Genomic DNA, 16,599 nt, shown 5'->3' on the forward strand with positions numbered 1-16,599 from the left:
TAAATAATAATATGGCGGAAATCCAACCTATTTCATGTAAATTTTGATACAAAATCATTAGATTACTCATAAATGAGTTCTCCTTAAATGGCTTCTGAATGGCATTTCACCATCTTCCTTCAAACGAAAAGAGTATATTTACCCTAGATCATGCAAATCTTATTCTCAACTTTTCCAAAAATGATCTCCTGAATCCTCCCCGAAGTCAGTTTTCGCAAACTGTGTAGAAAGATAATAATCATGCCTGTTGTTCTGTATGGTTGCGAAACATGGTCGCTTACGCTGTGGAAAGAACGTAGACTGATAATGTTTGCGAACAAAATGCTAAGATGAATATTCAGACCCAAGAGAAATGGAAATGGGGCACGGCGGAAACTTCATAACGTGAAACAACATGATTTAAACCTTTACTGAACATTGTTAGAGTCATCAAATCTAGGAGGCTTAGGTGGACAGACACTATAGCCAAAATGGAAAAAAATAGGAACGCTTTCAAAGTTTTAACTGGAAGCTTAGTTCCATAGGCCATAGAGTTAGTTAAAAAGCAACTTTAGACACCTGTTATAAATCTATGTGTATGTCAGTCTACGATCTAAATAATTCTACAGAGCTCAAACGATGACACGTACAGTTTCAAAGCTCCTTTGTGGCTTTGTGGTTAGCGTGTTCTCTTTTGGTGTCGGGGACCCAAGTTCGACTACCGCTGGAAGCTCGTGTGGTTTATATCCCATGTTAAGCTGTAGGTCTACGTCTCATGTGTGTCGGAGCTTCAAGCGACATAAAACTTCAATCCCACCAATCAGCGCGTCACTTCACTTATTCAGCTTATCAGGCCGATATTTCTGGAGTTTCGTCTGTTAGAAAGGAATGATGAGTGCGCGGTAATTTTAATATATGGAGTTGGCAACTGTGCAGAGGTCGCTTACTCTGAGGGAAGAACATAGACTGAAAGTATTTGAGAACAGGATCCTGAGAAGAATATTCGGACCCAAGAGGAACGAGAATGGGGAATGGCGGAAGCTTCATAACGAGGAACTACATAGTTTATACGGTTTACCCAACATTGTTAGGGTCGTGAAGTCTAGGAGGCTTAGGTGGGCAGGTCATGTAGCTAGAATGGAAGAAAGTAGAAACGCTTTCAAAGTCTTGACTGGTAGACCCATAGGAAAACGACCATTAGGAAGACCTAGGCGCAGATGGGAGGATAATATTAAGATGGATCTCGCAGAGATAGGAATACAAAGTAGAAACTGGATCCAATTAGCTAAGGATAGAAGTCAGTGGAGAGCTTTTGTGAACGCGGCACTGAACCTCCGGGTTCCATAGGCCATAGAGTTAGTTAGTTAGTTTTTTAGTTAGCAGAGTTTCAGCCACCCGGCACCTATGGCGCTAGTTGTAGGTAAACACAAATGGCGAGTTGTTTGGAAAACTGATCACGTGAAGAAGTCAGCTCAATTAATTCGATTTCTGTAGGCACAGTGACCACTGACCGATACTTTGAGACCTCGATACAATCACGAGGGAACGGCCAGGACTTCTCCCCGAGGGCGTCATCTTCCTTCACGATAACGCGTGCCCGCATACAACCCAGAGGTCCACCACGTTGCTGAAGCAGTTTCACTGTGACATTATCGACCACCCTTCTTACAGCCCGGACCTCGCTCCGGAAAATCTGGGATCGTCACGGAATCGAGATCTGCTTCCCATTGTCCCGAAAATATTTCTCGGGACGATTAAATGTCCCGGATTTCAGCGAAAAAGAAAAGAAGGGAATATTATAGTTTGCTTACAAGAGAATATAACAAACTCCACCAGAACATATTTCCAATGAATTGACCGTTCTATATGAAAAAAAAAGTGTACAACGTGTGAAAGGAAACATCATACATTCAGAGTTGAAACAAACTCTGAAAACCACGAAATATAACAGATGCTGAGGGAGGAAAAAACAAGGGAAGGGAATAAATCATCTGCTTACGTTTGCTTAACTAGGGAGAAGGTCTATTGAAATGACTAAAAATGTGATAACGTAATACTTGAACAACTCTGCCTAATGGAAGAAAGTAAATTAGTATATAACACTTCTTTTCATTTTAAGCATTTCAAAGATTCTCGTAATTTAGTAGCGTCCTGGATTTGCATTTTTGAAATATGGCAACCCTAACTTTGGTTATTATATTTTTTGCTTCATCCGTCTTGTGTAGTAATATTTGAGCAAGGATCTTATAAAATAGAGGATCTGCCCCATATATATATATCTTCATCCTATTAAATAATGAAGCCAAACAACAACCGAGCATCGGCACGTCTGATTGACTGCTTTCGTTTCCGACATCGTCTAATTGGCTACTTCCGTTTCCGCCATGTTTGTTGGCTCAAAACATTGCAATCCTATTGGGCAGAGTGGGTAGAGTAGGGGTGGCGAAACTGTGACGTATGGCTTCAAGATTTTATTGTAATAGCAGATCTTATATTTTATAAGATCCTTGTATTTGAGTACGTATAATACAGATGATGTAAGCAGTTGCAAGATTTATACAGGTTTCTAGTAGTATTCTAGACTTTGCGTAATTAAATGCACGTGCTAGTAAATACGCCACTTTGTAATACTTTATTCTTTTACTTTGGGTACAAAACAGAAGTGAATCACATCATTACCACACTTTTTCTACATGCAGAAAAGGCTACTCTGTAACGCACATGTCTTGTTCTTTGTGTTTAATGAAAATTAAGGTCATAAAAAATCAAACGCCTTTAACATGGCGTATTTATTTGCACCTACCTCATTTGAAAAACATTATATTCTACACTTAGAAGGAACAATAATAACACCTACCCACGAAGCTGACAGTTATCACATGTGTAATTGATATCTGTTGATTCGATACGAGTGCAGTTTCATGAGCCTAGTCATCGCAGTATTCACAGTACACCCAGCCTTCATTGAACGTTTCACCACAAATTATGCATTCTGTGCTGCTTTCCTGTTCGTCTGGTCGTATTTTGTCTTTGTCCGTGTGGTGGAGCATTTAGCTTCTTGCGACCTTCCTTTGGTAGTTCGTGTGCTGAAGTCACTTTTCTTTCAATTTGCGTTTTATATGGTGAAGATATTAGTATCGCACTCCATCCAGTTCTTCTGGTTCGTGACGCTAAACGTCTCTTGCGATTTTCCGGTAGTGATAACTGTTCACTAATCGAGAGCTCTTTACTAATTGATGGACGACAAGATTCTGATTTCTCGGTTATACATGGAAAACGTGGATACGCTGCAGACGACAGACAGGAAGTAGCCCCCTTTTCCTCAACCGATGCCAAAGTTGAAGATTGTGGGTCTTCACAGGTAGGCCTAGTGTAACATCTTGCAACACGAATCACGTTTGCGGACAGATAGTCGGTGTCTGTGAATATCTGAGGGTTCAGTGAATATATTCCGGTGCACACAAAATCAATTGAGAGCAATGTCCATACGACACATCTTTCGGTGCCTCTGAAACAGGTTGCGCTACATCGTATTCTGTTATCTTTACTCCAGCATTCTTGCGCATCCACAGTGAACAAGTTTAATTGTATGCGCCTTTAAACGGTTTCATAGAACACCTGTCAATGGGTTGAGTCTTATGAGTGGTATGTGGAGGAGTACTGAGCAGTGAATACTGTGATCCGTCGTATATTGAATCGCTTTCAGTTCTTTATGGCTGCCATGTTCATAAACAATTAGCTGAACTAAGTTGTGAGGGAAAGGATGATAGAATTTCAAAAGCGTTGCAACCAACATAAAAAAGTATCACACGTTATCCAGCACTTTCTGCTAGAGCAATGCTCTCGGGTGGAGCATCAACCATCTGTATCTCACTCATTCTCTGATGCGGAAATATGAAGAGCGGTGGTACAAACTGACCAGTAGCACTCATGTAGAACATCAACGTTATATTTAGACCTCTTTCGCCCAACGTCAACTTGCCCACAACTCATTTCCCTTTTTCACGTATCACTTTGGGATTATACGACGATACACGAGTCTCATTCACTTTCAATGTTTCTGATGATGGAAAAGAATATTTCTCCATCAATGTGCACTAATCCGAAAAGAACTTTGCAACTTCTTCCTTATTGAAAGTTGTTGTTCTCAATATGCTTGTAGACACAGGAGTTCTAAGGAACAAATCGGGATGTCACTTCATAAACTCGTAGTAAAAATCTTTCACAGAACTCTGTTTATCTTTGTTGAATCTGTGATTCATTTTCAGTTCTTCGGTTAAGTCAAACTAGCTTCAGGTATTCTTTTCGTGATAATGGCATTAAGCGATCAGCTAACTCTTTCACATGGCATTTCAGCTCTTTTTCATACATATCGGGAAAAGCATTTTCGAATCTCCTAACTTACGTGCAACACCTAATTTCATTCCTTGCTGTCTAGGTGCACTACTAGCCAGAAAAATGCGTTGGACGGGTGGTCGGATAGTAGCAATTCTACAACAAATAACAGACGTAGATGCCAAACCGTAGAATTTAATGAAAAGTGTTTCTTGTAAAAGTTGTTTCTTTTTCAATAGTGCTTCCAAAGAAATCGAAATTGATACCATTTTCCATTTGAAATTTTGGAGTTGACTCCCCGTAGTAGTATTCCTGCTACGCCACTGGATATGGAAGCATCACCATTTGATTCTTCACATACGATTTGGTAATTCAATTTTTTGTTTGAAATGTCTACGTGCATTACAAGCCGAGAAAACTGCTTGGGACGGGTGGTCTGATACACCCTGTATACACGTTTCACTGCAGGCTTTGTAACCTTACTTCCTGAACACTCCTCATATATGTGTCTTGATTGAAAGAATGTAACTTGCAGCTATATATATATATATATATATATATATATATATATATATATATATATATATATATATATATATATACCTCTTAATGGTACATATTTTGCAAATTGTCACATTTCACGGACAGCTTTGGTGCTATACTTATAAATACAAGGCATAGAACGCATGTATTGGCTCTGACTGATGCCTGAGATTTTGGAGAACGATTAAATAACTGGTATGCAATTCTTATTCCGCACAACAAGGTTCGATGCAATGTTTCAAAATTAAGATCGGTGTACAAAGTTTTATAAATGTCTTCATTTTCCTTTTGTATATAATTCCGATTCCTTGTGTTTTCTATAGTTTTTCTTCAGTTTCATAGTGAATACTTCCTAATTAGTTTCTTTACTTCTTGAATACTAATGTAGAAGATAGATCAGAAACTATATAATATACGAATAATTGATTTATTGATTTGTGCTTTACGCAGTTGTGGTACACTTGCTATGAAGGATAGGATCTGCTATATACCGTGCTCCGAACCACTCCGGGAGCTATTTAGTTACTGTTGGCAACAGTACCGTGTCGTGGGATGAGGAGACGAGCGGGGCGTCTGCCCTGGGCGTCGAAGTAAGAGGGCGCAAAATTTGGGAGAAAAAAGAAAAGAAGGAAAGGAAAAAGAGAGAGGAGAATTTACTTGGAATATTACTAGTATGTACTTAAATCCTCTTCCTGCCTTAGGAAGTGGTCCTATAACATTACTCATGTTAGGAAAATGCATGTGCACATATATAAAATGGAAGAAAGAAAGTAATAAAAAGCGCCCGGGACGAAAAGCAGGGTTAATTTTTCAAACTTTTCTTACGCATCGCATCAACCATGATGGCGCTTCGCGGCTGGTATGTCGATCTCTCTCATATGTACTGGTGCGCCGTCGTACACTCTCGCCCTAGGCGCTGATTTTCCACGGCACAGCACTGGTTGGCAAGCTCGCAAATCATTATGCAAGATTACGTTACATACATTAAAACTTTTCCCATCGCCTATTTTGGTTCAAAGATAGTTGAGTTAACATATGACTGAGAAATATTTTGCGATGTGAACTTATACTTCTAACTTCATCTCCCTTTCTTTCAGGTGCTGAAGAGCATCTAGCTCTTGGCGTTCTTTACAGGTGGCACGAAATTCCACGCGTTGGTTGTCAGCTGGTCCCTGAACACATAGAAACCCGGCCGTTGTACAATCCAGAAAAACCAGGAATTGAACAGGTAAGAGCTGAGTGCTTAATAAATATATATTGATAATCAAATGAACATTATCAACAACAAAAATAGGATGAACAGATAAAAGTTAGGGACAGAAGACAAGTAAAAATAGGAAATTCTGACGCCCTACAGTTGTAGTGTTAGCAATTACAGATTTTCAAAATCTCTCTACGGTGTTATGTATGTTGTGCAGTATGCTCAATTGTTTACATAGAAATAATGGTGAAGTAGTTATTTATTATATCTACTAATGAGCAAGGTTTTTAAAATATCACACTCAGATTTGCTTGAAACTCCTAGAGTGAATAAAGGAATCAAAATTAGGACATACGTGTTCTTTTATATCGGCCTACGTGGGGTATGAAGGGAGTAAACACCCCTCTAAAGTGCGAACGTAGGTCAATATGACACCTTTTAGCAAGGACATAACTAGCAACGCACAATGTGTATTTGCTTGAAACTCCTGGAGTGAATAAAGGAATCAAAAGTAGGATATACGTGTTTTCTTGGCCAACACGGGAGATGAAGGGAATAAACCTAAAATGCGATGGTTTAAATGTATGTTCTAAGTTTGTATTCTTGTAATCTTAAAAACTCTCTTTCTTGTTTCAGGGTAAATTGGAGATGTGGGTTGACATGTTTCCAATGGACATGCCACTTCCTGGACCCCCGATCGACATTTCTCCTCGCAAACCAAAATCCTACGAACTCCGCATTATTATCTGGAATACTGATGATGTAGTACTTGAGGATGATGCTTTCTTCACTGGAGAAAAGATGTCAGATATCTATGTGAAAGGGTAAGAAAGATGGTCTCAGAAATATAGAACTCGCAACCCTTCATATACTAAAAGTATTGATAGAACCCACATTTTATAGGTCGTAAGACCACTAAAACAACTTGTTGTAGAATACTACTCATAAATTACTGTATTTTGGTCAGTGCGAGTATTTACGTTATTGATCTCTTGTTTGGCAATGATCAAATAGCCGAATCCATGGCGCACCACAGCACAGTGTAGGGAAATCCAGTCTTCCTTCAAAGTTTTTTTTTCCTCTTTAGTTTTCCCCGAGTTCAATTGTCTGTGCAAGAAGACAGAAAATGTAATTTCAGAGTCATTCGCTTTCATTATTCACCGTCTCCTTTAACCTAAAAGGCATAACTGTAGGATTTTAAACTGAAAAAAATCATTTCATTTTTATTTATTAACAAATTTATTTTCATTTTCAAAAGTTACTTTAGTATTTTGTATTGTAACGCTGGTTGTTAAGGTAATCTCATCTTTCGTCTTCCGTGTTTGTATTCTGTGTCGTACCCTCGGTTCTGTTCTCAATTGTGTTTACTCGGTGAGTATTAATTCATACGCGAAATAAATACAGGGTAAGTCAAATTGACAGACCCGATTTCAGAAATTTATTCTGTGAAATCTAGTAAACATATGTTATTGTGAGACATACGCTAAGAAAAGTAAACTCTGAAAATTTTCTTTTAAGCATATTACAAGTGTTCTATGTGAGCACCTTACGTAACACGTCACATATCAAGCCGATAGTCTCTCCTGCCAAACCTTTCTAGCATCTAGTGTTCAATATCAGTAATAGCTGCTGTGATACGGGCGCGCAGGTCATCCAATGTTCTTGGAAGTAGTGGTACCTGAGCATGATCCTTTACAAAACCTCACATGAAGAAATCATATACAATCAAGTCATGTGCACACTAATCACTGACTTGTTTACATGATAATTAAGCAAACAGAAAGATCTGTGTTCTCCAGTCGACGCCATTTTCTTTAACTGCTCGCTGCTGACTCCTAACGGTAGAAAATGGAAACTATGCATGGAAACTAAACTTTGAAAGTTAACCTTTCGAAGCGCATGTCTTACAAAAATATATGTTTATCAGATTTCACAGAATACATTTCTGAAATCAGGTCCATCATTTTGACTTACTCTGTATAATAAGATAACCAAGTAAATACACTACTATTCCAACTAAACAATTAAAAATAGAACCTAATATAAGTGCAAAGAGAAAAATACTTACATACAAACATACATTTTTAAGAGATGTTTCAAACATGAAACTATCCAAAATATTAACAAGGGACTAACACTCAAAAAATATTTGATAACGAGAATAATTTTCTGAAATGAGATTTTTGTACATATAATAAAGAAAAAGAAAACTTTAAAAAAGTGACTTTCGTTCCACATTGCGAAATTATGATAGACTTCCAAACTATGCACTTGCGTTCCAGGTGTCATTTCCTATGTGCATGTTGTAATATCGATTTCATTTACTGTTAAAAGACTCTCTAGACTGTTATATAGGGTCCTATTGTGCGCGCGTGAGGAGACCATATTCACATTACTGATAAAAACAATTATTTGCATTGTGAAACATTTGGACTGAAAAAGGGAAATTCTGATGTTCTGTAGAAATTTTATGCTGCTTCAGGTTGGCAACACTGACCGGAGATCAAAGACAAAGTTTTTCCTTTTCCGATCTTGAAATAGATCTCGAAGTTGCTCATTGTTTATTGTCAAAACAAACACATGTGTGTTGTAATTGAATGCTCCCTTAGACCTGCCATCTAATGAGACAACATATTTTTTGTCTTTTCTGTCAGTAAGGTGCTGTCACCTAAGGAGAAGTAGTAGAATCAACTCGTGCCTTTCATCCACTAAAAAATTTCATCATCTCCAGGATTAATGTGACCCTTAATAAAGGATACGTTTTCATGACATTCACATGGATATCACTGGTACGCTAGTCATCTAAGGAGAAATAGTAGAACTAACTCTTGCCTCGCATCCACTAACAAATTTCATCATCTCCAGGATTAATACGACCCTTAATAAAGGATACGTTTTCATGACATCCAAATGGATATCACTGGTACGCTAGTCATCTAAGGAGAAATAGTAGAACTAAGTCTTGCCTCGCATTCACTAACAAATTTCATCATCTCCAGGATTAATACGACCCTTAATAAAGGATACGTTTTCATAACATTCACATGGATATCACTGGTACGCTAGTCATCTAAGGAGAAATAGTAGAACTAACTCTTGCCTCGCATCCACTAACAAATTTCATCATCTCCAGGATTAATGTGACCCTTAATAAAGGATACGTTTTCATGACATTCACATGGATATCACTGGTACGCTAGTCATCTAAGGAGAAGTAGTAGAACTAAGTCTTGCCTTGCATCCACTAACAAATTTCATCATCTCCAGGATTAACACGACCCTTAATAAAGGATACGTTTTCATGACACCTACATGGATATCACTGGCACCAAAGGGGTTAATAATAAAACCGAAAGTGGTAGCTAATGTCGACCACTTTCAGTTGCAGTAGATGAATGGATTCAGAGATGACACATTCTTCCGCTATTTAATCCATATAAAAAAAAAATACTGCTTGTCCGTATCTATTTACGTATTTCCCCTATTGCGATCACTGTTGAAACCGAAAATATACTCTTGGGGAGGGGGGAATTGAATCCTACTCATGGGACGCAAATTTGATTTCTAGACACCGCTTCGTGCCATCTATTGCCGTTTTATGTTCTATGACAAATAACATTGAAACCTAAAATGGTTGATTTCTACCACTTCTGGTTTGAATAGATGCTTAATGGAGAATATGGAACCTGTTATTGGGACTCTGAGTTGATTGCAAAAGACCGCTTCACGTTTTCTCTTACCATTTTAGCTCTACGAGAATCAACGTTGAAACCGAATGTATGGATCATTTCTATCACCTCCGGTTTCACTAAAGGTGTAGACGAATGAGGTGGAACATATTCTTGGAACGCTGAATCGATTACAGAAAATCTCTTCCCGATATCTCTCACCGTTTTTGCTCTGATACCTGTTGACAGACTGACGAAAATAACAGTTACACAACACTTCAGATACTTATGCATAGCATAGTTGAAAGTCTAAAATAGCAACTGAATCTGGAAGTAATATTGGTTACTCCCATACGGCTTTCTTCTGTACTTCTGGTTCCATCCATCGAATAACTGCAGAGAAGAACTGTCAGTAACTTGACTTTCCTGCGCGTTCACCAGGACTGAAACAAGTTTCTTGTTTTGTGAGTTTATTGTACGAAAGCATGTAAGACTACTGAGACGTCACACAATGTATTCTTTCAGTGTGTAATTTTAATTGTATCAGCATTTTTAACATCTGTAAATATTTTATTTCTTTAATCATAATCTTAAAAGTGATCAGTGAATGAGCCATATTGGTTTTTGCAGCACTGAGATAGAAAGGATCATTCATAAATCTTTGTAAAGTGTATAATATACAGGTTTCTTTTTTCTTTCTTTTTTTTTTCAGAACAGGTGGATTTTGTGTGGTTGTAACATCTGTAAAAATTGTCCAATTATAATGCAGTTTGTTGCAAATGACATAGGAAGAATTAATATTTTGTGTACCGTTCGTTCTGGTGGTATCCGGTGTATGCAAGCAAGCAATGTGGTAATCGGAAAACCGGCGAAATGTCGTAATTTTTTTCTTTTTGAACAGATGGATTTCACTTGGTCCAATTTTAATGCGGTTTGTAGCAAATGAGGATGATTTTTTTCTTTCTTTTAGGAAGGGTCGTAATCACTTACCTTTAAAGTAGATGAATGATTCATCTTTGTTTAGGCACAGTCAAACCCGTCATTCCATATTCGCTGCAGTAGTCCGCAATGTATCCTGGGTGATGCTTACAATTTCTCTTGTAATGTTAGCTCACAAGTGTTGCAGTGTTCCTGGATTATCACGATACACACGACCCTTCAAATGACCTCACAGAATGTAATCGGGACGTAAAATCAGGAAACCTCTTAGAAATGATCCGATCGCCATAGTAACAGCTGATCAGAGGCATACCTTCATGAGACGTAGGGCATATGGCCCCATCGTGCTGATAATGACCTTCTGTTCGTTCAGTGTCGTTCAGTTGTTGGACGAATTCATTAAAAATGTCCGTAGGATGAACTGTATTCATATACCTTTGAAAAAAATGGGTTCCCCTATTCGTGTTGCGGACACAGCATACCATATTCAAATTTTGATAGCATAGAGCGGTATCTCAATTAATTGATTTGGATTTTCTGATTCTTACATGCACATGTTCAGAGAATTCACGTAGCCAGCCAAGTAGAACAATGATTTATCTGTATCCATATGATTTGCAAAATATCTGGAATACGCATAATAAACTGGACAGTAGGTAACCCGTTTATCCCGGTCTTGGTAAAGCAATTTCTGAACAGCAGTTACTTTGTAAGGTCGCAGTTGTGCTGTCTTCGCAACTTTCTGGCACATAGAGTAGCTGTATTCCGTCTTCTGGGATAAGCGCCGGAGAAGCTTTTTGGTGACCTCATAAGACGAACCGCGACATCAGCAACAAGACCTTGACGTCGCGATCTATGCAACTCTCTTTCACTAAGAAGCGACCCAGTCGTTTTCAGCTTCTTTACCACAGTCAGTATTGTGTCTCGTTTAGGTTCACGTACACCCTACTCCCGCTGATATGCTCATGCGTGGAAATGATGGAATCAGTTTTCCAGTAAGTTTTCACTAAAAACTTTCGTTGTTCTAAAGTGTATAGCGATGATTAAAAAAAAAAAAAAAAAAAAAAATCAGTTCACAATACACAATGCAGACGTTAGATTTCACTGAGAAACCGGTCTGAACTACTTATCCCGTTAGCCATAGTCAACGAATCTCGTGACATATGTCAACTGAACGTGAAAATGTTTTGCCATTGATCGATGTTGTCAGGTGCTTTAATGTTTTAGGCCAAGAATTCCATCCTTTTCACTATCAAGCTCTGAAAATTTTTGAATGTTTTTCGATTACCACATTGCTTGCATACACCAGACACTACCACAATTAGTGGTCCATACAACTTTCGTCCTTTCTGCGTCATTTACAAAAAACCGTGTCAAAATTGGCCAGTTTTTACAGCTGTTATGATCAAATGAAATCCACCTGTTCCAAAAAAATAAATAAATAAATAAAATAAAATAAAAATAAAATTTACCCTGTATTATAATCAGTGGTTGGCTTGCCTTTAGGGCATGAGTAAACTTCACTTATCTCTTAAATTAGATAAAAGCCTAGTACTTGTGTTTTGTGAGTTGGAAGATTTCCGGTTCAAATCCCATGGCTGGCACTTTGGCTGCAGTTTCTGTGCAAATTTTCCCCAGGCATATAATATGTTAGCATTAAATTAGGTCTTGCCCGACTCGCTTTTTTTGGATCAAAAGATAGAATATATTTCAGGCAAACATTTTCTTGTAGGCTTTATATCTGGAGAACTACATATAGTGTAGCCAAACCCAAACTATCACTTGACTCAATATAATGTGCTTATTTCGTTGAAAAAAAAAAAAAAAAAAAAAAAACGAAAACTCGATTTAGGGGCCGTTCAAAAATGCTGTGGCTCCTGTTCCAAAAAATACAATATATTTCATTCAATCAAAAATTTTCTTGTACGCCTTATATCTCGTGAACTACATATAGTGTAGCCAAATCATAACTATCACTTAACTCAGCATGATGTAAAAAATACTGAAACTCGATTTAGGGACCGTTCAAAAATTTTGTGGCCCCTGTTGAAAAAACTAATTATTGACCAAGATCGCAATCTTTTGATCCATCGTTTGGATTATTCCTAAAATTCTTGTTACTTTCCATTTTTAATATTTTCAGTGTAAAATAATCCCTCGGCTATAACTTGAGTAAATATAGTTTCTCTAATAAATAAATAAATAAATAAATAAATAAAAAAGATTGCCAGATTCTACAACTAAGAATGTAAGACAAAGAATGGTAAAATTAAATAAGATTGAAATTTCGTGGAATTAGGAAACGATTTTCCGTGTAAGCAATCAACAACTATGAAAATAATTTGCTTTTAAAAGAATAGAGTTTTTAAAGTTGCACTAGTTTTGAAAGCATCGTGGATTTTAAATGGAGAGTTGGAACTACATGAAATAGCGTTGCAAAGCTTTACTTCAGATCTTGACAAAGGTGTATATGGCTTTTCAATGCTAGACTTCCAACTCTGCTTTATTGATTTCCAAACACACTTGCAACTATGCTTTACTGATTTTTAAAGTTCCATAAACTGTGCAGCATTTGATGAAAATCCTATTAAATTATTACCGCGCAAGGTGTTCCACACATTAACCTTACGGCTGTTCCGTTCATGGTTTCAAACTCATATCAATGCTCCTGACTCCAAATTGTACAGCTATGTCTGTTGGCCTCGCTCACGTATGAAGAAGTAATTTCATTCGAAAACAGAAAGTCAGTAGTGCAATATAATTTAGTACCCGATTAAGCATAATCTCGCAAAGTTGCAGGCGAATGTTGTAACCTTCCACAGTTAAAGCTTACGCTATGGTTGTATGGTATGTTCTAAGTTTATGTACGTTACAAGATGCGATCAAAAAGTACAGTGAATGTAGTGCCATCTATCGATGTTGTATCAATTTCAACTAGTAATCCTGGTAGCTTAAACCTTCGATAGCGTCGTTTCGAGTTTGAACGAGTTGTGACATGTTAGTAGGCTTCCAAAGGCAGAGGAGTGAGGACGTGTTAAGAGTGTCTGTCGCGCCAACATGAAGTTTTGTTCTAAGCGACAAAAAAGTGCCAAAGAAGCTCACGAAATGTCAAAGTCAGTGAATGGCGAAGAAGCGGTGACATTGAAGACTGTTTACAAGTGGTATGAGCTATTCAAAAGCGGCAAGGAGTCGGTTGAAAAGGAGCAACGATCGGGACTTCCTTCGACGTCAAAAACAGATGAAAGCGTTCAACAAGCGAATGACTGTTCGAGACCTTTCGGAAAAACTAAACATCTCGTATGGGTTCGTGAAAAGCATTTTAACCGCCGAATAACTGGGCAAATGGCTTCCTTCTTCACCACGAAAACACGCCGTGCCACACCTTGCTTTTGATCCGCGAGTCTTTGGCCGGAAAAAATGTTCCTGTCTGTCCACATCCGCCTTACTCACCCAACTTAGTACCATGCGACTTCTGGCTCTTCCCAAAAATTAAAACTGCGCTTAAAGGAAAACGTTTTGACACTTCCTGACATTGAGAAGACCACGACAGAACAGTTGAACACTCCTCCAAAAGCAGCCTTTCAGAAATCTTCCACTCATAAATTCAACGTATTGACAAGTGCATTGCTATCTAAGGAGAGTACTTTGAAGGAGATTACATCAATTTTCATGTAAGCTTATTACTTTGTTTCTAATAGAATTATTCACTGTAGTTTTTGATCACACCTCGTATTTTCGTGTATTTTGTATTGATACTCACTCTCATTTCTGCAACTTCTGAAAACGTCATGAACGAGAAGTCTGTGTTAACGAAGTTCCCAGCAAGGGCGCAGATTTCTCTGTAAATTGGAAGGGGGGGCATTCAGATGCAGAAGGTATATAAATGAGGATTTTAAGACAAATTGCATTCAAATTATGCCAAATATTGTATATTCATAAATACAATAGGGGGACCCATATGAGCTTTGGGGGGCCCGGGCCCCCGGCGCCCTTGGTTCCCAGCCTTATACTTTCCTAGGAACTGGAGAGACTTTATTTTGTGATGTACAATTATGATAGCTACTATATTGAAGACTGATTAATTGAATTTGTATCAATATGTTTCGATATAGATGATCTTTTTATAACAAATTAACACTTTTTTCTTTTTTTTACAGATTCATTTCCGTTCATTGCTTATAACATATCTTTATTTCAGATATATTCATTACCAAATTCGAGATAAACTTAGTAAGGTAACGCAAAAGCTAGCACCGACGCTACTTTGAATGCAGAATTATATTTTTATTTATTTGACTTAAAGAAATGGCTTAATATGTGTCAGTTGTTCTTTATTATGTGAACTTCAATCTAACATAACTGTAAATTATATGTGCAATCTTGTCACTTGCCTTTTACGTTCATGAAGTCAATTTTAGTTCTCTCTAACCCATTTCTGATTTCAGGTGGTTGAAAGGTCCTGAAGATTGCCAATGCACAGATATCCATTATCGATCCTTAACGGGAGAAGGGAATTTTAATTGGAGGTTCATATTTCCATTTGAGTACCTGGTGGCGGAAGAAAAAATTGTAATATCCAGAAAGGAATCTCTGTTTTCGTGGGACGAAACGGAGTGCAAAATACCAGCGAGACTAGAACTGCAAGTTTGGGACGCTGACCACTTCTCAGCCGACGATTTCTTAGGTAAATTTGAGGAAACATTACTTCACTAGTCGATATCATACACGGCTGGATTAAAATGTTAGGTCGAAAGTTTTCGCGTGCATTGCATGGATGAACATGCTATGAATAGTTGAATGAAGTTCAAGGAGCAGTTCGAGTTAAAAACAAGTTTGGTGCAATAGAAAGAGAAACAAAAAATAAGAGACCCGTATTTTTTATATCTTGATAGGCCGTCTCGTTCAGCTTCTACAGGCATTTGTTTTTGTTGAATCGTAAAAGGTGACGTCATGGGTGGGATACGCGAGAAACTCAATGTGAGTCAGCAACCATTCCCTTGTACGCAGCTGATAAACCTTTAATAGTGCATTGGATTTAATAGATTATGTTTTGGATTTGTTAGCAGTCTTGCTCTGTGTTGAATTCTTGAGGGAAGTTTTTGTTATTTGTTTTTCCTAAAGCATTAGTATAAAAAAGAGTAGAGAGAGAGCAGTAATTACGTTTGTTGTGCGAAACAGTGTTTCTTCCAGACATGTTTTTAGGGTGGCACTGTCTCCCGGAGCTCTGAGAGATTCCCCCGGAGGAGACCAAAATAGTAATAAATATAATAGTACTGTGTAAAAATAATGTGCCTCTCCGAATACTAAGTGTCCCTCCCCCCCCCCCCCCCCCGATATTTTTTCTGAAAGAAACACTAGTGTGAAGTAGAAAACACGTGTTCTACAGCGCATGCTCTGTCTGTGAAGTGAAGTAGAAATGCAACACCTGCTGTGTTTTCGGTTGTAATTCTTGTGCAATTGAAGCTGAGGACGTAAAGTATCTTTTCTTACGTTTCTAAGTCATGAGAAATCACCAGATCGATATAAATTATGACCCAAGAAAATCAATGGGAAAAATGTACCAAATAAAATCACTCGTGTTCCAAACATCTTGAAGACCCTGCCTTCAAGAAGTCAAGTTTGTTGAAAGAAAAGTTAATGCCAGTGGCGGATCTAGGCTGGGGCCGGGGGCCTAGGCCCCCAGTTTTTGAGTGACAAAATTGATTTAAGCTATTATTTAGATATTTTTGAAAGTTTTTAGTAAACATGATATACATATCATAGTCTAGGTTCTGACTCGCCCCCCCCCCCTGAGTTTTTGCCGTCTAGATCCACTTCTAGCTAATGCCAGGAGAATTATTTACACGCAAACTGAGAAAGAATGCTGTTCCAAGTATATTATTGAAAGGTTTAAAATCCGAGCCATTGAACAAGCACCGATCTATGTCCAGTTAC

General features: G+C 37.9%; 1 protein-coding gene across 1 annotated transcript in view; it reads left to right on the forward strand.

Annotated features, from left to right (window-relative positions):
* The window catches only part of LOC145673940 (otoferlin-like), a 479,417-nt gene that overhangs the window by 423,939 nt on the left and 38,879 nt on the right, over positions 1-16,599 (forward strand). Inside the window, exons 31-33 of the mRNA XM_081743754.1 lie at positions 5,955-6,085; positions 6,695-6,882; positions 15,111-15,349. Of these exons, the coding sequence (XP_081599880.1) occupies positions 5,955-6,085; positions 6,695-6,882; positions 15,111-15,349 (558 nt within the window). The remainder of the gene's footprint in view (positions 1-5,954; positions 6,086-6,694; positions 6,883-15,110; positions 15,350-16,599) is intronic.

This window comes from Thermobia domestica, chromosome 17, assembly GCF_964235325.1.
Source record: "Thermobia domestica chromosome 17, izTheDome1.hap1.1, whole genome shotgun sequence".
Classification (NCBI taxonomy): Eukaryota; Metazoa; Arthropoda; class Insecta; order Zygentoma; family Lepismatidae; genus Thermobia; species Thermobia domestica.